General features: G+C 43.3%; 2 protein-coding genes across 6 annotated transcripts in view; one reads left to right on the forward strand and one right to left on the reverse strand.

Moving 5' to 3' along the window:
- The window catches only part of SMIM5 (small integral membrane protein 5), a 38,317-nt gene extending 15,208 nt beyond the window's left edge, over positions 1-23,109 (forward strand). The window contains exons 3-7 of one of the 5 annotated variants that reach the window (XM_074971490.1): positions 1,232-1,316; positions 6,283-6,410; positions 8,318-8,838; positions 19,762-19,918; positions 21,684-23,109. In XM_074971490.1, coding sequence (XP_074827591.1) covers positions 19,792-19,918; positions 21,684-21,802 — 246 coding nt within the window. In that variant the 5' untranslated portion in view covers positions 1,232-1,316; positions 6,283-6,410; positions 8,318-8,838; positions 19,762-19,791 and the 3' untranslated portion in view covers positions 21,803-23,109. The other 4 variants (XR_012641874.1, XM_074971491.1, XM_074971489.1 and 1 more) reach the window with 4 other exon arrangements.
- Positions 1-25,120, reverse strand: part of RECQL5 (RecQ like helicase 5) — a 58,920-nt gene that overhangs the window by 14,132 nt on the left and 19,668 nt on the right. The window contains exon 9 of the mRNA XM_074971485.1: positions 455-682. Coding sequence (XP_074827586.1) covers positions 455-682 — 228 coding nt within the window. The remainder of the gene's footprint in view (positions 1-454; positions 683-25,120) is intronic.

Consider the following 25,120-nt stretch of genomic DNA (forward strand, 5'->3'; position numbering starts at 1 on the left):
AGAAGGTCTCTTTCTAAGTCTAGACTATATAACTAAACTATTGTTGTATGTAAAGTAAATAAGGCTTTTAAAATGTTTAAGACGCTTTATTTAAAATAAAATTAAAATGCAGAGCCCCTGGACCAGTGGCCAGGACCCGGGCAGTGTGAGTGCCACTGAAAATCAGCTCGCGTGGCGCCTTTGGCACGTGTGCCATAGGTTGCCTACCCCTGTTCTAGATGATCTGAGGACAGCTTCTGGCTCCCAGGGATATGAATCTGATTGAGCCAGCCACAGCATATGGAAAAAAGTTCCTGGCCTTGAGGCCATAAGTGACAGGAAAATACTACACAGAAATATCTGCTGAAATTAGGAGCAGCTGGGCTGGCAGCAGGGCAGTCCAAAGAGGAGGAGCTCCACCCTCCCCAACAGAACACGCCACAGTCTCTGGGAGGCTCAGCAATCAAATCCGAACCTGCTAAAGCCTCCGGAGCCTCTCCTCCCTCCTTCATATAGCTCTGGGTCATAGGTGTCCCGAGAGGAACCTGTGGGTCTAATGCAGGTTCTGCTCCAGCTGTTGCTGATAAGCTCCAGGGAATCCAGCTGCTTTTTCACTGCTCCTGGGTTCTTGCAGTAATCACAGCACTTGTTACAAGGGGGGGTGACATCTCCAAAGTAGTTTGCTATGGCAGCATGGCGACATCTAGGAGACGAGAGAAAGAAGGGAACAATGACATGCTGATGGGAGAACAATTACTGCAAGGGGCAGGTAAAGTATGGGGGGCAGGGAAGGGGTGAAAGCAGTCTCGGAAGATACCTAATACTGCAGATCAAATCTGCAACATGGGGTGGGGTGGGGAGGGGAGAAGAGAATCACCATAGCAAGGGCAACATGGGGCTGTCCCAAACTCATCTGTTTTGGCTTTTCAGGAGGGATTTTCAGGAGCTCTCAGTGTTGACCTAACTCCCCCACTGAAGTCAAGGGGAGTTTTACACTGACCTCCATAAGAGCACAGTCAGGCCAACACCGGGCGCTTTTGAATACTCACTCTTTAAAGGCAGTGCCACTGCAAACAGACAGCCACCCCAAACCCCCAGGTTACACACACTATTACCACACACACCAATATGCTGCACAAGCATAAATTCAGCTCCACTTACACTATGTGTATGGAGCGCTCAGTGGAAGGGGAAAATAGGCCTATTAGTTTATTCATACTCCAAAGACTACTTTGTTCTGAATTTGGACCAGGGAGATCACAAAGGCTGCTGAAACAACGGAAGAGCCAGAGACGTTGTGGCCGTGGATTCGTCAACACCTTACTACCAAGTTTAAGGTAAGTCTGACTGAAAACCCACACGTTTTACTATGGACTTTTGACAGAGCAGAGCCACAAGATACAGCCTTGAGTCAGTCTCACAGAGAGGTCCCCTACACTTGTACTAGTTCTGGTCTCTCGGATAAACATGTTCCATTTTAGAGCCATTTGATCAGTTTGGGGTTCTGAGATAAACATGTATTTAGATCAGTTTTGCTGCACAGACCCTCACTGTTTGGGATAGGTCCACAGACCACACATTGGTGAGCTTCTCATTTATTTTACGTTACAGAGATCACAGTGGTAATTCAAAGGATGATAGGCTAGTTTTTACCCAGCTGGAGCCTCTCAGCACAGGTAGACACTTGCATTAGTGGAGCTTGAGCTAGTGGCAGTCTGGACGTTGCAGCTCTGGCAAAGACTAGGGCTAGCCACCTGAGTTCAGACCCTGGGGGGTCAAGCCCGAGTTCCCACAAGGTCCACACCACTATTTTGAGTGTACTAGCTTGAGCCGAGCAAGCGCAAGTCTGTCTACCTAGGCTGGGAGGCACAGTCCCAGGTAGAGAGCAGACATACCCCTCCTGGGGGACAAAAGAGATGGCCAAATCTCCACAAGGATTCCACAGGCATGTTAGTGAGCAATGAAAACCAGGCCGTCTGCTCGGCAATATTGCCCAACCAGTTATACTGAACTAGCAACCAGGCATGTGAGGTTGGCCAGCAATGTTCCCTCTAATTTTTGACAGGCCGTGTGCGCAAAAAATTTCTTCTGTGCAAATTGTTGTGCTTCTGTGCACGCGGTGTTTCGCCGTGCACGCGGTGTTTAGGATCTGCGTGCGCACGCACACAGCTTAGAGGGAACAGTGGTGGCCAGATGTTCCAGGGCAGATAGTTTAGCTCCTCAAGATGTGTCTATATTACAGTATACATATATGTGCTCAGTAACTACAGGGGCAAGAGAAACCCCCACTTCCAAAAGCACCCCATGCTTGAACTGGTGAAAGCATCATCTGATTTGGCTAGAGAGGGCAGAACCAGGCAGTCCTCTTTTCAGGTAGATGACGGGGAGTGAGGACGTTTTTGAAACCTAGCATTGCAATAACTGAACAAGTGTGCCAGGGCTGATGGGAAAGGTGGGGAAAAGGGGATTATTTAAAGAAAAAATTAACAAGTGAAACAAGATCTATATCCAACATCAACTAGTTCCATTTTCCAAGCATATTGTATCCCCTTGTCTTTTAGACTGTAAGCTCTTAGCAAATGTCTTGTCTTCAACATATCTGTAGTGTCTACTACTTGGAGCCCTGAATAAATAGTGATGTAACTCTTACATAGAACAGATTTGATTTAAAAATACCCACTTAAAAAAAATCACCTACTACAAAGCAAGCAAGCTCTACATGTGTGTATGAGAATGCAAAGTATGTTCTTAAGGGAAACTCTATATCCCTTGTAAGCCCATGCTTTGAGTTTGCCCTCAAATTGCTCCCAGATAGTACATAGGATCACATTAAATATATATCATGATACAGTTTAGAGTAGACAAACCATAGTAGGAGTGATGAATATACACCCACAGTATTTGAAATTAGGGCTGTAGATTAATCGCAGTTAACTCACGCGATTAACTCAGAAAAATGAATCACGATTAAAAAAAATGAATCATGATTAATTGCAGTTTGCGATTACAACAACAGTTGCATTGTTAAACAATAAAATACCAATTGAAATTATTAAATATTTTTGGATGTTTTTCTACATTTTCAAATATATTGATTTCAATTACAACACAGAATACAAAGTGTACACTGCCCCCTTTTTTATGATTTATTTTTATTATAAATATTTGCACTGTAAAAATGATAAACAAGAGAAACAGTATTTTTAATTCACCGCCTACAAGTACTGTAGTGTAATCTCTTTACCATGAAAGTGAAACTTACAAATGTATATTATTTTTGTTACATATCTGCACTCAAAAACAAAACAATCAAAACTTTAGAGCCTACAAGTCGACTCAGTCCAATCGCTACGACAAACAAGTTTGTTTACACTTATGGGAAATAATGCTGCCCACTTCATATTTACAATGTCACCAGAAAGAGAGAGCAGCTGTTCGCATGGGACTTTTGTAGCTGGCATTGCAAGGTATTTACGTGCCACATATGCTAAACATTCGTAGGCCCCTTCAAGCTTCGGCCACCATTCCGGAGGACATGCTTCCATGCTGATGACACTCATTAAAAAAATGTGTTAATTAAATTTGTGACTCAACTCCTTGGGGGAGAATTGTATGTCTCCGGCTCTATTTTACCCGCATTCTGCCATATATTTCATGTTATAGTAGTCTCAGGTGATGACTCAGCACACGTTGTTCATATTAAGAACACTTTCGCTGCAGATTTGACAAAACACAAAGAAGGTACCAATGGGAGATTTCTAAAGATAGCTACAGCATTTGACCCAAGGTTTAAGAATCTGAAGTGCCTTCCAAAATCTGAGGGGGAAGGGTGTGGAGCATGCTTTCAGAAGTCTTAAAAGAGCAACACTCTGATGCGGAAACTACAGAATCCGAACCACCAAAAAAGAAAATCAACCGTCTGTTGGTAGCATCTGACTCAGATGATGAAAATGAACATGCGTCGGTCTGCACTGCTTTGGATTGTTATTAGGCAAACCCGTCATCAGCATGGACGCATGTCCTCTGGAATGGTGGTTGAAGCATGAAGGGAGATATGAATCTTTAGTGCATCTGGCATGTAAATATCTTGCAACACCAGCTACAACAGTGCCATGAGAACACCTGTTCTCGCTTTCAGGTGACATTGTGAACAAGAAGCAGGCACCATTATCTCCTGCAAATGTAAACAAACTTGTTTGAGTGATTGGCTGAACAAGAAATAGGACTGAGTGGACTTGTAGGCTCTAAAGTTTTACATTGTTTTATTTTTGAATGCAGTTTTTTTTGTACATAGTTCTACATTTGTAAGTTCAACTTTCATGATAAAGAGACTGCACTACAGTACTTGTTAATTGAAAAATACTATTTCTTTTGTTTTTACAGTGCAAGTATTTGTAATAAAAAATAAATATATAGTGAGCACTGTACACTTTGTATTCTGTATTATAACTGAAATCAATATATTTGAAAATGTAGAAAATATCCAAAAATGGTATTCTACTATTGTTTAACAGTGTGATTAATCACACAATTTATTTAATCGTTGGACAGCCCTAATTTTATCACAAAGGAATAACATATTAAGCTACACATTTTTAATAAGAAAAACAGGAATGGAACATGAGAACATGGGTACAACATAGATGTTGGAACCTTAATTTTTGTGATCTTGCATTTAATTTATTTGTTGGTCATAGGGGGCTGGAGGAAATCTGACTTCCAGAGCTCTCATGCCCTCCCCCATAAGCTCTTTACTCCAAACCTATTCAAGATCTATTTGCAGGGCTTTCAAGTGTCAACAACAGGGTTTGAAGTTCCTTAAAAGCAAACAGTGCTCACTTAGGAAACATCTACACTACAGCTGAGAGGCTGCTTCCCAGCCCGAGCACAGACACACGCTAGCTCTGCTTGAGCTAGCATACTAAAATTAGTAGGGTAGCTGGGGGTAGCATGGGCAGTGACTCAGGCTAGACACCCAAGTACAAACCCACCTGGATCCCCTAGGTAGTACTCAAGTAGCTAGCCTATGTCGCTGCCCATGCTACCCCTGGCTACACGACTATTTTTAGTGCACTAGCTTGAGAAGAGCTAGCGTGTGTCTGCCTCTTGTGCTAGAAAGCTTGCTCCCAGCTGCAGTGCAGACCTGCCCTTAGCTAGCTGGGCACACACGGGCAGCAGTGACGTGCAGACCGACATTTTCTCAAGACACAATTTTCAAATAGCCATCATTTTGTTAAATCAAGCAGACACCAGTCTTCAGTGAGGACTACATTTTTGCTACTTTTCTCATAGATCTGCTTTTGCCAAGTCTAAAAAGGTGTGATTGGGATTTTTTTTTAGAACAGGGAACATTTTCTCAAGTGCCTCACTTTCCCATACATCAACAACAGCTGCAGGGATTTTACTCAAAATCCCCCCTACTATTCTTGTGTGTTTTTTGTATTACCATCCTGCTTATGAGCTTGAGTCACAGACCAGGACCCCCTTGTGCTAGGTGCTGTACAAACACAGAACAAAAAGGACGCTCCCTGCCCCAGTGAGCATACAATTGAAGTACTTTAGTTCTTTTCTCCCTTCTCACACATGCACCACTTCTCTCTACTCTATAGAGCCAGACCATGGAAATGGATTAATGGCTAACTGCTTATTATTAATTTGTATATAGCATCTGATTTATTGTGTCTAGCATATTTTGGACACATACAATATAATTACTATGAATGTATTTACACAGCACATATTTCATATATATATATTTCAGATGCATGGCTTGCTTTTGAATATCTAGCCCTTGATGCCAAGTCTCATCTTAAGGTTATAACCCCCTCAAACAGTTGACAACACTGGGCCAAGTTCTTCTGTCAGTTACAAAGATGCAGCTCCAGTGAACTTACTTCACAGGGCATCTGCGTCGCACAGCAGACTTGAGCTTGGCCTCTAACAGGCTCTGCAACTAAAACAACACAAATTTAAAAGACAACTATTCTATTATTAGAGGGTTGGGCGGGGCCATTTTGTCTTCTCTACCAAAAGCACTCCAGCTGGCTTGGCAGCTTCAGCAGCAAAATGGTCATAGAGGGAAAAGAAGTATTTCCTCCATTAGAAACTACCTTTTTAAGGAAGGTCTGAATGGTGACATCTACAAACAGGTGCATGGAAAGGGCGCGGGGGGCCGGGGGTTAAGTCTGGATTCCTGGCCAGAAGATGGCAAGGAATCCAGCAGAGTATCTGTTGGCTCCAGGCATTTCAAACAGACTCTGTTAAGAGTCCATAATGACTGCCTATTCATTAACTCCCTTGCAGCCCAGGGGTTTTGATTTACCAAGCAGAAAACACAGCCAAGAGCTGGTGAAGAAACTAAAGCAGCAGGCTCCAAACAAGCTCAGTGCGAGCGTGCGTGCTGAAGTCAGAAGCAACACAGTACTACCCAGGTAAGGGGATTGGGGCAGTGAATTAATTGTACTATGAGTCCAGGTCACTGAAAGCTGAATAGGGGCTACTACAAAGATGGCTTTCTATCCCCCTGTAAAGCAGCACTGACTCGTTCTGGTCCTGAATTCAGAGAAAGGGTTCTTTCACAACCAGGGAAAAAAGGGAGACACATTTGAGTCTCTCCCCCTACCCTTCCAAAAGAACGGCAGGGTGCTGCGGGTCCTGCCACTGCAGCACCATTACAGAAATGTCAAAGGCCTTCTGTGAGTCAGTTCTTTGTTTCTCAAAGAGAGAAAGAAGTGAAGGCATTATTCTCTTATTAGTCAAACACACACCACTCCTCTTGGTGTTAAGAGTGAAGCATATAATAGTGGCTGGTCATGCCTCCCTCCCTCCCTCCCCTCACAGAGCTTTAGTGACAGGGTTAGGAGGGAGGGGAAGATGTTTGCATGTACATTTAACCCCCTAATACCAACAAACAAGATTTTGCCCTGGAATGCTGTGGCAAAGAACGGAGGAGCTCTGAAGCCATTGGTGTCCTGTTAACAGCCAAACCTTAATGCTTCAGATGAAGGCAAAACAAATAAAATACAACAACACCCCTACTTTACAAACAAACTGGTAACTGAGTGGTTCACAAAACTGAAGAGTTCATTAAACCAAACATCTCAATTGCAGCAGGTACAGTGCATAAGTTGCAGTATGATGCACTGTACCACTTTCTTCTTCTCCTTCAAGCCACTACAAAAATTTCCAGTGCACTGAAGGAATCAGAGTGTGAAGGAATGAGGACTTGTTCCTCAGAGACATCACTTGTGTTATGTGATTTGTTCCCCCGGCTGCGAAGCAGGGTTTGTATAACTAATGTTCATGAGATTGGTGTTTGTAAAAAATCGAGGTTCTGCAGTACATAGCTAGTTGTGCAACGATCTACATGGCGGAATAGCCTTCCTTGGCCCCACAAGCAGTTCATTTTTGCCTTGAAGCAGGAGACTTGGTTATACCCATTGTCTCAGATTGCACTGTCACAAGTGTTCTGAAATTATCCAGCCCTTTAAAAATCCAGCCACAGTATTTCTCTCTCTCCCTGCAGCAGAGAGTTCCATAGGTTGACTCTATGACAATTTTTTCTAAATGTAGTCACCTTTCATTTCACTGAGAAACCCCGATTTTGTGTTAAGGGACAGAAAGAAAAGCTAACACTGAAATTTCAGTAACATGATGCGAAATGTTAGTGAAACCCGATCACTGCAGACATGATTATAACGAGGATATTCGTCAGAGTTCAGTGCCTTGCCTCTCTTTTCTTTATGCCACTGCTCTTGTCCAGTGAAGAACGTTTCAGCCCCTTATCTCAAACTAGAGAGGGAAGATAAAATACCAGGGAAAGGTGCATTTATCTTAGCATAGCTACTACCTGCCTTTGAAAAGATAATGCATCTCCAGTGAGATACACTAGGGAGGGATGCCAGGTCTGCTGAACTAGGGATCCCAACCATTTGGGAGGCGAGGTCCCCTTGAATGGAGCAAACCATCACGACAACTCAGGAATTAATTAATAAAAACCAGTAAGACAAATTGTTCAGCTAGTTGCCAATTGCTGGGAAAAAAAATGGGGGAGGGGAGATCTTATGGGTACCACACACAAGCAGAGTGAACAATGTATTGGTAGCAAATAAGCGTCAACACTCCTTTGAGGCCGGTAGGTATTATTGCCCCCAGTATACAGAAGGGTAAATTGAGGCATCAAGAAGTTAAATGACTTGGCCAAGGTCACACAGCAGATACATAGCAGAGCCAAGAAAATAACACAAGACTCCTGCCCCCGAGCACCACATCCTAACCACAAGATCATCCTTCTTTCCTAAAGGAAATGGCATTGTCATTTCATCCCCTTTATTCCCAGCTTCTTCAAAGAACACAAGAGAACAGTCCATTCCCCACTGGGAGCCAGCAGGAAACTGGACAGCATAAAGAAAGTTAATTGCTTTAACATGCAACCGAACTATTGAAAGGAAATCAATATAACCCCAACCCAGACTACACCAGCAAAAGCCGTCATTAATCGGAACAAAGAAGAGACCTCGCTGGCAGGAAGATACACAGGAAGTTTCCAACAAGTGTTGGCACCGTGGGCTCCGCTCTAGACAGTTAGTACCAGTTGCCAGGCTCTGCTTGTGCTCACTTCTCGCCTCCCTCCCCAGCACACATGTAATACGAAACCTCACATCTCCAGAACGACCAACAACAAAAAAAAAGAGCTCAGGCAGAGACAGCAGCTGGCTGTCAGCAGCAGAGTGGAGAGGGGCCAAGCGAGGAAAGAACCCCAAGCCAGAGAGGGGCAGGATGGGGGGAGAGAGACGTGAAGTTTAAGAAGACAGAAAAACAACAACAGGCGGAGGAGGACAGTCCTGCGGCACTGTTGGGGTAAGGCTGGGTTGTTGCCTGGGTTCATTCCACCGTAGCATCTCAATAGCAGGAGGGTTCAGCTAGTCAGCAGTAGCTCAAGCTTTTGTAGCTGTTTGCATGGCAAATTGTGCTCAGCCATTGAACAGGGTTTGCTAGCCTGAATTTGGTTGCAAAGGACACTGGGGGGAGGATGGTGAGAGCCAAAAGCTTTGAGGAGTCAGGAAAGCTGTGCTACAACAACAGAGTTTAACGAAAGCAGCTACTGCTCACTCTTATCACATACATTGTCAATAACAGTTTGAAGCAGAAGGGAGTAACTTTTAGCTGATTAGCGAGCATTTAAAGGGCTGTATCCTGTGTTCACTTCTTCAGTGGAGTTACAGGGAGTGCACGTCAGTGCAGAACTTGGCCCTACCTATGAGCAGGATCTGCCACAGGGCATTCTTCACACATGTGTTTTCATGTGTGAGTACTTAGTTTAGCCAGCAGCTTTGGTGACTCCCTGCTCAGTGGGAGCTACCAACTTCGGCAAGTGTATGTCAAACCACAGCAAGCTCCAGCCAGAGAATTTTACCTAGAAGAGCTCTCAGCTGGTGCTGAGTTTTATCCTCTGAACCCTGAAGCAAGCAGAATGCTCAGAAAACAAAACCCATTCAGAGAAACCAGCTTACTGTGCAAATTAATATAAATGTCTGGGCCCAGTGGAAATAAAGGGGACGCTTTTACACAGCTTCCAAATGGAGATCTGCAATGGTAGCAGGAGCAGATTCTGGTCTGCTGTCCAAAACAGTACCAGAAACCCACAGCTCTGGCAGAGAACACCAGGTCTCTCAGCCCATGTTTTACTTAACATGAGACTGTGGGGTCTGAGCACATTTTGATCAACAAGGGAGGGAAATGAAACAGAGGAGAAAGAGTCCCAAACGCACAAGAATAACCTTGAGCCAGCCTTACTTCTAGCTACCAAAGTGCCCTCCCACCCCTTTCCTTCACTCACCATTTGTCACTGCCAAAGATGTAACCCCATGAACCCCTCTGTTTTCCCCATCTGAAGCCAATTATTTCTCAATGCTGTTTGGAAGATTTTGTAACCTTTTGCATTGAGCTAACAACTGGTGCGTTCTCCAGAGAGAGCTCAAAGTTCAGCTGTTTACAAACAGGCAGCAAGAGAGCCAGAAAGCCAGTTCTCCCCACATGTTGCACAGATATAGGAATGTGAAGGATCAAGTACTTTCAGCCTCTCCTTCTATTTCCCTTTGGATCCTGCTTATTTGGAAAGGGTGGTGCATCTTACCACTCGCCTGTCACGCAAAGAAAACAGCAGAACCACTTGGGTAATAGCACAGTAATTACTGGGCCCTCCTCCTCTCCCAACTAGTCTGAATTCCAGAGACTCATTAGCGGTTCCTTGAAGGGTCTTGTGGTTTACATTTGTTTTTAAACATTACAGTTCAGATGGCTTCCAAACAGAAAGAAGAAGAAAAAAAGGAAAAGAAAAACAAGGACAAAAGTGGCAGAGAGAGAGAGAGAGAAACAGGCCAAATTTTCCTTGCAGTGAAAATCCTAAAGGGTTATGACTGGGGGCTTATCCAGCAGCAGAGGAGGAAAAATAAGCAATATGAAACGTGTGTCTGGAAGTAGGAAGGCAGAGGCATGGTTTACGTTACTGCTGTCACGTAGCACAGAGGCCTCTTAGCCTGTATCGAACATGACAGATCTATAGAAAGGCCTTTGCTGGAGGCCAAGCGTACAATGGGTTAGTACACTAGCCATTCACCTTAGAAAGCAGAAGCTTAAATCTAAGCAAGTGGGAGGGGGGGAAAAAAGTGATAAAACAATTGATTTTAGTCTGCAACACAAACCCACCACAACTGAGAGTCTGCTTAGGACAGTCGCTGAACTGGAATAGCCAGGGGAGCTGCTAGTCAAAACTGAGGTGTGCTAAGAGTGCCAAGGAAGGGCAGTGCCTGCCCATGCCCTTACTTGACACAAACTAGTACAATCGTTCCTCCCACACCATCAATTTCATAAGCTTCACACTTCACCCATCATTTAAATTGCTTCTTTCAAGAGATCAGATGTAGGTGCTTCAACTTCCTGGATTTTCCAGGTCCCTACAGCCAGCATGGCATTCTGGTTAGGAGTAAATGGCACATTTCAAAACCCAAGCTGGATTCATTCAATTTCTGAGTTCTGGACAGCGCTGTGCAAATAAGGACCCAGGTGTAATGGAAAGCAGCTAGAGAATGTGTTCCCAATATGTGATGGGGCATCTGGCACTGAGATTGGCAGAAAACCTGTGTTTCCTGAAGTGGCTATTTACCGGGCTTTCATAGACCTGGACACACACTCAAACATGGTACATCTCATTCTGTCAGCTGTCCTTGAAAATAGCTGTTCTAATTACTCCTCAGTCTACTACAGAGCCGAGACCCAAGCAGCAGTAACTACAGAACATCAGAGACCCCACTTGTTATTCGCAGATTTATTTTTAATACAGCTTGTCCTTTCAGCAGGCAAGTCACAATCCCTGTGCCTCAGTTTCTCCCATCTGTAAGACAGGAGTAATAATAATGACCTCTCTCAAGGTGCTTCATTCATTTACGATTCTCAGATGGGATGTGCTAGAGAAGGGTAGAGGATTCTTAAGAGCTTTATAGACGTTCCCGACTCAGCAGTCTCAATATCAATTTCAGACTCTTGATTGATATTTCAGGGAGTTCAATGCCTTCCCATGATCCTGTCTCACATTAGTTAAATATGAGGTGGCTTGGGCAGGACTGGGGCATCTTTACTGCTGCTGGGAAACCTGGCTCCACTAAGTGGACAAACTAGACTGCAGGCTATCTTGACTATTTGGGTACCCAATCAATTCTATTTTATAATCTGGAGGGGAGGGCTTCAGATTTTTCAACCTCGGCTGACAAGGTCAAAGCTCTTCTCCCATGAAATTGAACCACAATTTACCAGCTTGTGCACATGTGGGCAAAGTCTGAATTCTCTAGAGCTGGGAACTATTTTCTCCTGCCAGTGAATGAACTATTGGCCTCACTGGTTCTGACCTCTCCTGTTATGGACACAAGACTTGCTTGTGGGCTGTTGTGAAGATCATGCGGTTGGTCAACTACATCCACGCCAGCAAAAGCTGCAGTAACAATGCAATATCGCGGGTGGATTTCCCCTATTTCTATAATCCCTTTAATCTTAAAGCATGTTGCAGATTTAAACTAATATATAAATCATATACAGGGATTATTTCATCTCCTGCCAAAATGCAGCTACTATTTAACAATGCACGGCAACATGACAATAGTTTAGGAACGGAAGTGGAGAAGATCTTATCCATTTGAAGCCAGAACAGTAATTCAGTAGAGTACAAAGGAGCTACCACACTTAGAATTAATCCACGACACCACAGCTGAACACCTACTCTTGAGAAAGTAATCACTAGTCAGAACCTTCGTTTTAAGCCTCACTGGGAGGGCAGCCCCTTCAGCAGTATAGCACCTCTTTTCACCATGCTGGGGTGGACTTGGCAGATTCCCTGCCAAGCAACCAACACTACCTTCCTACAGCTCCTACGCATTCCAGGGGCGTTTACCATTCCAGTATTGGACCAAACTCACCCTGCTTATCTTGTGTGACTTGATGGGGACAGATCATAGCACACAACGTTTGCGTTAATGGCTGCAGACAAGAAGTCTGAGAAAACATCTTAAAGAAAACATTAAAATGGAGTCAGAGATAAGTGTGTGCCAACAGACAAACTCCTTGCTTGGGAGAATCAGGTAGTCCCCCGGAGCCCGCCATGCTGCACCCCTGGCCCCTCTTGTTGAGTTGTGAGGTCTCAAATGGCTGTCACTGTGGGATCGGAGGTGAAGAGGATGCCGGTCTTCAGGCAGAATCAAAGATCAACATGACTAGGAAGTGCTGCATTAGAACTACGTGTGCTAACAACAGACTCCCCAAAACTTCATCTCAGGGTTCAGAAAGCAGCAACAGCAAAAGCCTAGAAAGGTTTGCTTGCAAGAGGACACTGAAGCTATTTAGTTAGAAGGATTTTGACAAGAGAAATAAAAACAGCTAGCGCTGTGTAAACATGTGGCTAGGCAATGCCAGGGAGTGGGCGTAAATACGCTTACTTTCATCCTAAACAGTGGTAGAGCGACTGCACACTTATGATGTATATCTAGTTCAAAGGTTATTTCATTTTGTTTCATTACTGCAACAACAGCGGAATAAAATAATAGTGATACACCTTCCATAGCACTTTCCATCCGAAGAGCTCAAAGCCCTTTAGAAGCATTTGTGTTAAACATTGTCCCATTTTACAGATATGGAAACTGACGAACATAGTACTTACGTGACTTACCCAAAAATACGTAGTGAATCACTGGCAGAACTAGCACTGAACCCATGCTTTCTGACTTCTAGTCCTGTACCCTAACCACAAGATCATCATCTCTCTTGCTCTCTTCCCCGCTATGCAAACATACATTACTGAAATAGCACCAGCATTATGACTAACCCATGGCTTAGTCCTCAACAATAAGTTTAGCCTCATCTGCCCTCCCACCCTCCAACACACCTACTTCTCCATGCAGAGGATGAAAGCACAGAAGAAGAGTGTATCTTGTTAAAGGGAAGGGTGTTTAAACTGTATACATTCCACAAATAAATTATTCATTCATGGAGACCGAACCAGTTTAAGCCAGGTACCAGAATCTGGGCCCTATGGAAAGTCCACCACATTATGCAGCCTTCATGCTTGGTCAAGGTCCAGCAGTGCGCCATAGCCAACTTACAAAGGACATCAAAGATGTGACACAGACCGCTGGTTCTCAGTCCCAAAAGGCTCTAGCCAAAACATTCAACCTGAGGTGTCTAAAGTTAGGCACCTAAATAAATGTTCTTATTCTCAGAAATGCCGAGTAGCCAGAATTACCAATCAAATCAATAAGAGCTGCAGGTGCTCATCAGCTGAAAGGTCAGGCCAGTTACTTAGGTTCCCTATGGCTGTAGTCTATTAAAGCAAGTTGGAAAGATTTGGCATCCAGGGCATTTATGGCAATTTGCACAGCTTTACCCAACTGGCACTGTAGGATGAATCTGCATTAAAAAAAAAAAAAAAAAAAAAAAGGTATTACTTTCTAGGCATCACCTTAACCTTAATCAGTAACCTGTGAGAGCTCTGAACACAGGCAGTGCCTTGCTAGTTTAAAATAACCTAAACCGTGCAGCTGAGCCACCTGCTGCAAACCAAATGGACGTCTTTCTGCATTATTACTGTGCTTGTTCTCTTTCCAAGCAAGACTAATGCCTTGAGCTCATGGCAGGTTCTGCCTCCCTTCTGAAACAATATGGAGATCTAAAGATTTGATTTACTCAGTTCACTTTCCTGCAGTGTGAATAGGAGATCTGAAGATTTAATCCCATTGGCTACAATGTAGGGTTTTGTTGCTTTAAAGAGGAATTTCTCAGAAATGAACAGTCAGAATAGAAGATGGTTGGAACCATAACTTTCCGACTGCCATGGCAGGCTAGAGGGAATGCTCCAAGCTGCCTGCTGTGAAGCAGTTCAGGGTGGTGTTTGCTTTGATTTTTAAGTTTCTCTTTTCCTCCTCTCTCCCCTTTCGTCCCCCACCTTTTTTCATTTCTTCTTTACTGTGTTTAGGTACAGCTGTGTGAATGCCAAGTCATAATAAGAAGTTTTACTCCGTATTGCAAAGGCAGGAAATGTGGACATTCTCATTTTCTCCTGTAATGAGCTCCAAAGTCTTGCCCCTGTTGCCAGAAGAGCACTGGCTCCTGCTCTCATGTTCCTGTTCCCAGTGAACGTACTACTGAGGGAGGTCAGCTGCAAAGAGATACACAGAGATGGAGAAACTGTGACATCAAGAGGTTGATTTGCCCAAGATTAAACAGTCCATTGGTGGCTATGCTTGCTATAGAATCCAGGAACCCAATTTCCAGTTGTCTTCTCTAACCCCCAACAACATTCTATCCTTGGAAAGTAAACTGCCAGTTAAAGTGGGGACTTCAAGCCAGATGGGGACTGCATCTCCAGTATCATACAGAGATCACCAGCGGCCAAACTGGTTTCTTATCATCATCTGAAATGCTGTAAAGTAACGGAGTGAGAATAACAACATCAGCTACTTTCCTTTGTAAACAAGAACAGAGTAATGGAACTGTATCTTTCATAGAGAGGTGTCTGTTTTAATAATTATCATTTGCCCTGATCCTCGGTACCACCTTTCATCTGTTACTGTAGGTCTTCTGCAGCTTCTTTGAAAAACAAGCGTACTAAATGAATTAATCCTTATAACTCCTTTGTGATGTCAGTAAGTATCATCGCCCTTGCTTTATAGATAAGGAAGTTGAGGCCCAGAGAAGTTAGGTGATTTGTTCAAGGTCACAAAGTGAATCAGTGGTAGAGCTAGGAATAGAATCCAGTCCTTCCCATGTGCTAATCCTGGAAAAATCCTGGCCCCACTGAAGCCAATGGGAGTTTTACCACTGGTTTTGGTGGGAGTAAGATCAAGTCCAAGGTTAGTTCTGAGCAAACAATTTATATAATTGGTGTAATGGAAGACTGACAGTTTTTTGGTTTTTTTTTGGGGGGGGGGGGGAAATGGAGGCAGGGAGGAGAATAAGTTGAAGAGGGAATTCTGCAAAGTTGTTTGGTTCTGCGATTATAGCTCCAGAAACTCACAGCGTTTCAGGATTTGGCATCTCACTTAGTAGAGTGGAAAGGTATTTACTCCCTTGTTGGCAGCCAGATACTGCACCGCTGACTGCAGTTCAAACTTTCTCCCTGTAGAGTGTTCAAACCAAGATAAACAAGCAACAGTCCTTGCAACTTTTAAACATCAGGCTCCTTCACCCACAATGGTGTTAGATAGCCTGACCAACAGAACACCCACTGCTGAGGAAAGAAAGTCAAGCCAGGATCCTGGTCAAACTATATAGATTGAACCCTACATTAAGCCATACAGTGTTACACCCATGCCACAGCAGCAATTCTACACTTCACACCAAAACTCTGGAGGCCTAGCTCATATCATACTAACAACTCACTCCCCAGCCCAGAGCAGGGCACAAAAACATTTTTGACAGACTGTTTGCTGTGGGATCTTCCAGGCAGAAAGACACCATCCGGAGGGACAACACGAAGTGTTTTACCTCTAAAGCAACGATCAGAGAGCAAAGACTGTTTTGCCTCTCCTCACACTTTCCATTTGTTGGACTGGAAATCAAACTGAGACATACAGACATAGAATCCTGTAACAGTGCGTGAGGTGGAAGAAAAGCCACTAGTGGATCAGTTCGTTTTAGGCATGGAGATCAATCCTGGAGAGAAATATTTAACCCTGGTTTGTGCAATGGCCATTGTAGCCTATAGGGCTAGCTTACCTTTATTATATTCACGGCTTTGCCTTCATTCTGCCTTTATTATATTCAGCAGTAATGCAAGGAACCTACAGCCCTGTATTCTATAAGACATTAGCTTCCGCAGTTATCATCAGGCTTGAGGCCTCTGAACTCTGGCACAGGTAAATGGCTCAATGGAAAACCCCAAGTATTGACTGGTAAGCTGAAAAAGAGTGTTTAAGGGGAAATCCCACACAAGAATGTCATTAGCGATGAACTGATGTACATGATAACTGGTACACAAGCTACCGCGCATACTGAACCATAAGGGTGCCAAGGCAACGAATTGACGTATATGATAACAAATTGAGATCACTGATACACTAACCTATAGGAGAAGGACACCAAACATTAGCAAGGTAAGGAAATACAAATAAGGAAGAGAGGAGAAACCCCAGCTGAATAAGCATTAGACATAGTGGTGTCAGCGTAACATATTAAAAAAGTTGCATCCCAGCCTATGAGCAGTAGGCGAAAGAAATGTAGCCCGTGGGAGATGCCAGAATGATGGCCACTGGTGATGTGGGGCAAGCTAATGAGGAAGATGATGACTAACATTTCAGGTTGGTCTGCAAGGGATGGTGTAAGTATATGGATGTTCAGAGGTACATTCTGTAGTATCTCTATCTACCTTACTGGGCTGGAGTGTTTGTGACTGTGCTAAATGTTAATAAAATTATTGGTAAATATAGAAGAGTTCACTATAGTGTGAGTGTTGCAACTGTGCACATCAGGGTTCCCAACTACATAATAATTTGAATAATACTGGGCCTGATCTTGGGACAAGAACCCGTCAACCCTCAAAGTGATAACTGGGAACTCTTAAAAAGAAAAGGAGTGCCTGTGGCACCTTAGAGACTAACAAATTTATTTGAGCATAAGCTTTCGTGACCTACAGCTCACTTCACTGAATGCATCCGATGAAGTGAGCTGTAGCTCACGGAGGCTTATGCTCAAATAAATTTGTTAGTCTCTAAGGTGCCACAAGTACTCCTTTTCTTTTTGCGAATACAGACTAACAAGGCTGCTACTCTGAAACCTGGGAACTCTTAGTAATCTATAGATTTATTAATTACATTGATCAGGCTACATCATTTCAGGTCATAAGGCCACAACTGTGCTTCACGGCACCTGGCAGCACTCTTCCTACTGGACCTGGCCTCTCTTGCCACCTTGCCTTTTTCCCCCTGCCCCTAAGAACCCATCTGATTCTGACTCTTCCCTCTCCATAAACTCTGTAGCCTTGTTTTTTAAAAGAACAAACCTGTGGATTGCATCCAGATTCAAAATATACTGTTTTGCTTGGCAGTATAGTATTTAAACCCAGCATGCAAAGAAAGAGCCAAGATCTCTCCCAAGTAATTGTTCTAAATGTACTGAAGGCTGAACCCAGAGCATCCACTGTGCAAACCAAAGCAGGAAGTGCAGCAGTGAATTGATTGTCTTATTTATGAAGCATTTTCTGTATCTCTGTTTGCTTTATGTCACCACTAAAGGCAGAAATTAACTGCAACATGAAGGACTCCCATAAAATAGTGTCAACTAATAGAATTTAAACAAGCCAGGAAATTTCAGTTGAACGATGGCATAAGAACCTTAACTCAGTCGGAGGTCCAAACACACACCAAACACAAGGTTCTGCATGTGTCTAACAGGCTGCATGCTTCTAAGCAGCCTATGAGAATAACAGGCACAATGGTGATGGGAAAACCTAAACTCAGTTTTGTTCATACTATACATGCTACAACATTAACGCAGTCGGACACCTTTCAGGGTTTGTCTACATGGGGAGTTAATCTAGAAAAACTATTCTGGAATAACTATTCCCAATTAGCTTCCTGCATGGATGCTCTGATGCTCTTATTCCAGACTAAAGTGAGTTGTTCCTGTTTAGCTTAAGGTTGCTGACACAAACATTTGGCTTGCTGCATGCTAGGGTGTAAATCTACCCCACATTAACCTGTTGTGCACTAAGTGTCTGTGTGAACCCTACTAAGCACACTAACTGTTTCCTACTGTGCTTTGATATACCCTGCTTTGACATGGGAGTAGATCAAAGCGCATTAAGGAACGGTTAGTGCACATCAGCAGAGGCTGTACAGACTCCTATAGCACAGCAAGCTAGTGCAGTGTAGTTTACACCCCAGCCTGCCGTGAACTAAATGTTTATGTAGACAAGCCAACCTGCTTTGAAAAGTGGATTATCCTAATTCAGAATAAGGCACTCTCATTCTGGAATAAGGAGCATCCATGCAGACAGTTAATCAGGAATAGATATTCCGCTTTAAATTCACACCCTCCCTTAATCCAAATTACATTCTCAGAGTAGGCAAACTCTTAAAAACAGCACCCTACATCACTCTCCAGTAACACTGCAAGATCATCCATTTGTAGACACAAGAAGTTTTTGATCACACAAAAGAGCAGGCTTGCAAATATTATGGATACAACTGGAGTGGTAGCTTTGAAAATGTTGCCTTATATAAATATAACTTTATCAACAGTATTTTCAGCTCCTGACAATAAACTGCCTTTTCATAGTTGATGGAATTACAAGAGGAATGCAGTAGAAAGGGAGTAAGGATCATCTACACTAGGCTCTAAAGTCAAATAGATCTCCGCGGCATTTGTTCTCCCTTCCTCCCCTCCCGCCCATATACCCAATGGGTGGGAGTCTAAATCCCCTAGCCAGATTATATGTCACTACATTACTACAAATGTGTGGTCAAACAGATCTATATTTATCTTACCAGGTACAAAAGTCACAGTCAGCTGTATAAACTTAAAGCATTCATGTCTCCTAAATAGACGTGGATCAATCAAAATTCACAATATCACCATACGCCACCAGCCCTGGAAACCAGAAATATGACATGAGTATTACACAGGGGTGCTATGATAATGGAAGCACTCACAAGGTGGCTTGCTGGAGCTACAAGAAACCTTAAAAGGGAGCGTATGTTGCATTACACAGGGGAAGACAATTTTGTATACAGAATGCAGCATCATGTGCATGATTTGGGACACACATTCTCAGCTTACTTTCTGGGAGAACATGAAAAACGAAGAAAAGCAACAACTAATTTTCCCTTTTGTGGAAGATGGCTGGCCAAGGACTTGGGGGTTATTAGCCAGCTTTAATGCTATCCCACATATAGCAGGCTGAGAGGGAACACCGTATTTTTGTCCTTGGCCAACTGTGCAAAGTCATTTGGCTTTTTAAAAGCGGTGAAGCAGAGCCCAGGTGGAGAGTACACCCACAAACTGATCTGATACAAAGCCAGAGTGTCAGCTAGCTCCGGATTTGAATAAAGCAGTGTCAGGATATGCAGATACTTAACATCCCTCCTCCTTAGCTATTGGGAGCAAGGGCTGAGACCGGATAAACGTGTTTTACTTGTGATCCTAAATTAGCTCCCTAAAGAAGGCTGTTTGTTTCCCTAGCATTAGTAATATTGACAGTAAAGAACTTCATGCGCACTCTCTCTTTCTTTGGCTTTTCTCCAGTGTAACACAACTTGGACAGTGCTGGTCAGGATGTCTTCTGAAGGCTTTCTGAACGAAATACAGGCCATTGGTGAGAAGTTCCTGCTTAAGCTCCAGAAGCTGCCCAAGGCTGAACCTGTGGAGATAGTGTCATTTTGTATTATCCTCTTCTTTATCGGTAAGTACATGGAAGAGTGCTAGGATCCAATGTGCTTGTTGTTGCGTGAACCTCTCAGATCTCGTAGGCTGGCAGGCTGTGCTGATGATTTTGATGAAAGCAGGTGTGTTCTGCCGCTGTTCTAAAGAATGTGATTCTCTAGCTTATTTTCTCCCACAAATCCATTCTGATTGAAGTGAATTTTAGCAGTCAGGATAGGACCAGACTGATGGCCCTGAAGAATTCATTCCTGTTTATGTACAGAACATATAGCATGGGGAGCAGCAGTGCAAGCTTTCCCCATACCAACGCCCCTGAACACTGATGCGGAAGGAAGTACTCTTGCTATCACTGTGAGTAAATCCCAGAGTCACATCATATGTAAACGTTTTGAGGAGTAGAAAGAGAGCGGTTGTGAAGAATGGTATTAGTGTATCTTGCCACCAGACAAGACACTCAACTCTGGGATTGCCCCTCATTACTGCTGCTTCCTAGAAACTGGCACGCTGTAGTATGGACACATTTCTTTTCCTGGTGTGAACAGAAAGAGTGCCTCCCCCTGGAAGAGGTTAGCTCATGGAGTCACCTGTCATGGAGTAACTGGTGTTGGAGGAGGGGGAATAAACAGCTGTCTGGTCAGATAGAGAGAGTTTTTTTTTTTTTTTAAAAACAGTGGAAAAGTAGGAAGAAGAAAGGCAGGCACTCTTGAGTGAAAGGGAGAGGGGGGAGTTTGCTCCCAGTTTGAATGCCATGGGGGAAGGGCGTGTGTCCATCACAAAGGGATCACTCCCTCAGCTGGAATTTGGAAGCAGGTATATCAACTTCTCATAGACACAACTGGTTTCCCCACTGGGTCTGGTTACCTGGCAGCCGGTCAATGGATTACACTTAAAGGAACAAACACAATGGGTGTTATGTTATCCAGAGAAAGGTAATAATCCCATCGCCATCTTGACCATCATTCCTAACAGGATCTTGGCAGTTCAGTTCTTTGTTTTTAAAGGAACCCTATGTTTGACACTATATATAGTTTGGACAGATAGTTGCTGGGTGGTGTTGGTGGCCTGTGAAATACAGGGGGTCAGACGAGATGATCTGAGAGTCCCTTCTAGCCTTAAATTCTATGACTAGCAAAAATATAAGCGCCTACTAGTTTACCTTAGTTTACCTAGTTTGGAAGGAATAAAAAACCCTAAGTTCTGAATACCTGTTGTCATTAGTCAGTTTTCTTAAGAGATGGGATGATAATACTGACTTCACAGACAAATCCCAGCTCTGGTAACTGTTTCCTGCATACCTTAAGATTCCCCCTGTAATTTCATTTGAAAGAAATACTGTTCCTCACTTTCCACCCTTTAAAGCCACACAGCACTACACAACTGATGCGTTTCACTCCAGAGGAGGCTGTACTAAGAGGGGTGGAGGGATTCCCATTTGGCCTGATACTCCAGGCCTTATGAGTATATAACTTCCAGTAATGGCAGTGGGAATTTTTCATGTGCAATTACTGCATCAGTCTATTTTGAGATCCTTTGGAATTAAATGTGCTGTATAATGTAATTATAAGTGTTATTCTATAGCTTTAAGGTTATTCGCTCATGTATTGATAAGCCAATGTTGTTGGGTTTTTTGCCATGAAGTACTATCTCCACCTGCCCAGAAATAAATCCAACATTTACAGCAGAGCTTCCAGGAAATTTTGCCTCTTCAAGGCACCGCAAAGTCAGTGTGTTTTTATTCCTGTAAGATCTTTTCAGAAGCCAATACTCTCCATTTCTCTCTCCAGTTACTGTGCTGTCACTGATGACCATAGCCTGCAGCTGTTGCTGTTATCGCTGCTGCTGCAACGGAGGCCCTGATCAGAGAGGCAGGAAGATCCAGATCCAGCCAACTGCTCATGTGTGAAATGCATCAGGAGAAGAAAGTGAAAGAGGACACAGGCAGCCACTGTGGCTGAATCGCCTGGGAATGACACACTCTACACTAACTCTCTGAACGGGCTGGTGGGAGTGAATGAGAATATGCTGCAGAGGAGGAAAGTGGATCATAAGATGGATTAGGTGGTTCTGCAATGATCGCTGCCTGGGTCTGTGATGTGGCGACATAGGTAACACTATTCTGACATCCTCGTCTCCTTGCCATAGACGGACACAAACACAGACTTTTTCCCAAGGCGAACATTGCAGCTGGGCAAGCAGCAAATTCCAACAGGCTCCCTCTTTGCGAGCAAAGAGCAGCAAACCATGACAAAGATCACATGCAGACTGCCCCAGGGTTAGGAAGGTCCCCTACTCTCTTGATAACTGACCTAATCCAGAGAGGTGGTGCTGGGCACCAGCAACTCCTACTGTCATCACTGGAGATGTCCATTACCAGCACCCCTCAGGATCAAGCCCAAAGTAAGTATGGCTTTTCGTTCCCTGTCCTACTGTCTTTAAAACCATGAGTAGTAGAGTACGTGAAATTTAACAGACATCCACTCAGAGCACAGCATGACATGGACTTTCAGCTGGTGCGTGAGCTCAGAGACTGGAAATACAGTTGGCATCAAATGCTCCCTGCTTTTATTTTCTCAGTGTTACAAAGACAAGAAAACTGCCAAAGAGGAAAACAATTAGACTATGTGCAATATCCATTGTATACTAAAGGATGAAGGCAAGAGGAGAAAACCCTAACACAAATTGTTTTGTTTGCTTGCCCTGCCGGTAATCATTTAAAAAAAAAAAAAACAAAAAAAACACACCTCTTTTTATTTAGATCCTTCTCTTCCGTGAAAAAGTGTTGCTTTTTCTGCATATTGCAGGGTGAGTGTTCAGTACAGTGCATGGGGCACTGAAGCAGATGTATAAATCCCCATTATTATTCATGGGAGTGGCATGCCTAGCTCCCCGCACTAAAAAAGTGTAGTTTATATTAATGGCAGCAAATGTTTAAGGTATATTTATACACACATGAATTTCAGAGAGCGAATATACAGTGAGGGCAGTGTTAATTCAGGATATACATGAAGCAGCTGAGAGATGGCATCATGACAAGTGGTGGAGCAAACTGGAGCCGAGCAAACTGTACCGCTAAAGTTAACAAGTGCAAATAAATACCTTTTCAACACTGCAGCCACTGTGTACATTTGGTTTATAGTCCAGTGACCTTCAAATGGAAGTTACACGTGTAGAAGGGCCCAATTCTGCAGCCTAACATTTGTAATTAAGGGTAGGAAAGGAGTAGAAAAACTACTCCCCTTTCTCAGTAATCCGTTAGTTAAAAGGGGTTTAATTTTTAAAACTGAAAACAATTATGCCACAATATGAACTGATCACCTTTAAGAGAAATTAAAACAAGCCCATTTGGAGTTAAGAGTGTAAATAAAGCATCTTCTACTCGCATTTTGCATTTTTACTACTATGATTGAAACAGCCAAATGGACTACACATCTACAGTGCCAGAGTTCAGCTAAGGCGGTCTCAGTTACAAAGCTTTGAATATGGTGCTTTTTTAACACTTGCTGACACTTCTGCAGAAAGGGGCAATGAAAAGAGGAAAAAATATTTAGAAGAATCCCTTAGCTAAATTACTAATATTGCCCTAGATTATTAACAACATCCTCTGTGTGTATATTTGTGTACACGTACACACAAAATCAACTAGTTTACTTTTAATCACTTGTGTTGTTTAGCTTTTTGTTGTTCTTCACTCAATTAGATTTGTCCATTTTGCATCTGAGTTCATTCTCATACTTTGGAACAATTCTGGAAGCTGCCAACAATGCAGAGGAATGTTTAGATTAAGAAAAAACACCACCACAGCATTTCACTTGTGCAAAAATAAAGTGCACATACTAATAGACAATGGGGATGGCTTGGTTTTTAAGAGAATTAAAAATGTGGGACCTAACTTGACAGAGGGCATTAAAAGTTAAAGAATAATAATGCTCCACTGCTATAAGCTAGCCACACACACAAAGAATAAAAGTTACGTCTAGACTGAAGAAGTGCCCAGCCTTTCCATTTGGCTGCCACAATGTACATGGTAGAAGCAAAAGTTTGCATCTCCTAACAAAAGGAATTGGGACAACTAAGCCCTGGTGTAGTATCAGTTTAATATAATAAACTTTCATACATCTGGTGCATCTTCCCACAGAGGATCTCCAAGTGTTTTACAGACGTTGGAGAGACAAGGCGGGTGAGGCAATATTTTTTACTGGACCAAATTTTGTTGGTGAAAGAGACAAGCTTTCAAGCTTCACAGAGCTCTTCCTTAGGAAAAGGTAACCAGAATGTTACAACCAAATACAAGGTGGAACAGGTTGTTAAGCATAAGGGATTAACACAAGTTGCAAGAAACCACTTAAAATGAAGTGACCAATTGCAATCTTTACAGTCATGGATGAAGAAAGGTTACCAGTGTTTCTGATGAGATCATGGTTTTTAGTGTCTAGCAGAGTTATGAATTTAAGTTCCCAAGGTCATCTACTGAAGGTGTTGTACAGGTTTCCTTGGAGGACCAGGGCTGATACGTTAGATATGGAGTGAACATTGTGAAAAGAGTTTGCCCACAGATAATAGGGTATTTTTATCCAATAGAAGATATTACCTCACCCACCTTGTCTGTCTCATATCCTGGGACCAACATGGCTACAACAACATTCCAGACATTAGGGAAGTAACCCTCACACTACGTACCTCAGTGTGGTTATCCCTGAGGCACAGAGATGTTAATTGACTGCCCAACGGGAAACTTGATACATCTTCACTTATAAGGATAAGCTTGAGGATCTTTTTGTTTCTCATTAGCTAGAAACCTAGACCTAGGTACATATGACCAATGAAACAGAACCTACTTCTTCCCTCCCCCAGCCAGGCACTGGCTGCTATGGAAATGAACAGGATCCTAGCGAGAAGCGTTTCACCATCATGGAGCTGCCTGTGCTAATGCAGTCATGGTGGCTGTCACAAGGAGGACACTGCAGTGAGGAAACTCACCTGGAGTGACAGTGAGTACTGGGGGACTGCTACAAGCAAGCCCATATTTACCAGCCCTTATCTACACGGGCACAGCAACAAGAGTAATGGCCAACAGGCTTAAAATACTGACCAAGAGCAGCAAGAGGAAGGCCTCCACGTTATCTCCATCACCACATGTTCCCGAATTAGCAACAACTGGGAATAAAAAAAAAAAAAAAGGGAGGGATAGAAAGAGAACAACAGGGAATGTAAACACTCGCTA

The sequence above is a fragment of the Natator depressus genome, chromosome 14 (assembly GCF_965152275.1).
Source record: "Natator depressus isolate rNatDep1 chromosome 14, rNatDep2.hap1, whole genome shotgun sequence".
Taxonomy (NCBI): Eukaryota; Metazoa; Chordata; order Testudines; family Cheloniidae; genus Natator; species Natator depressus.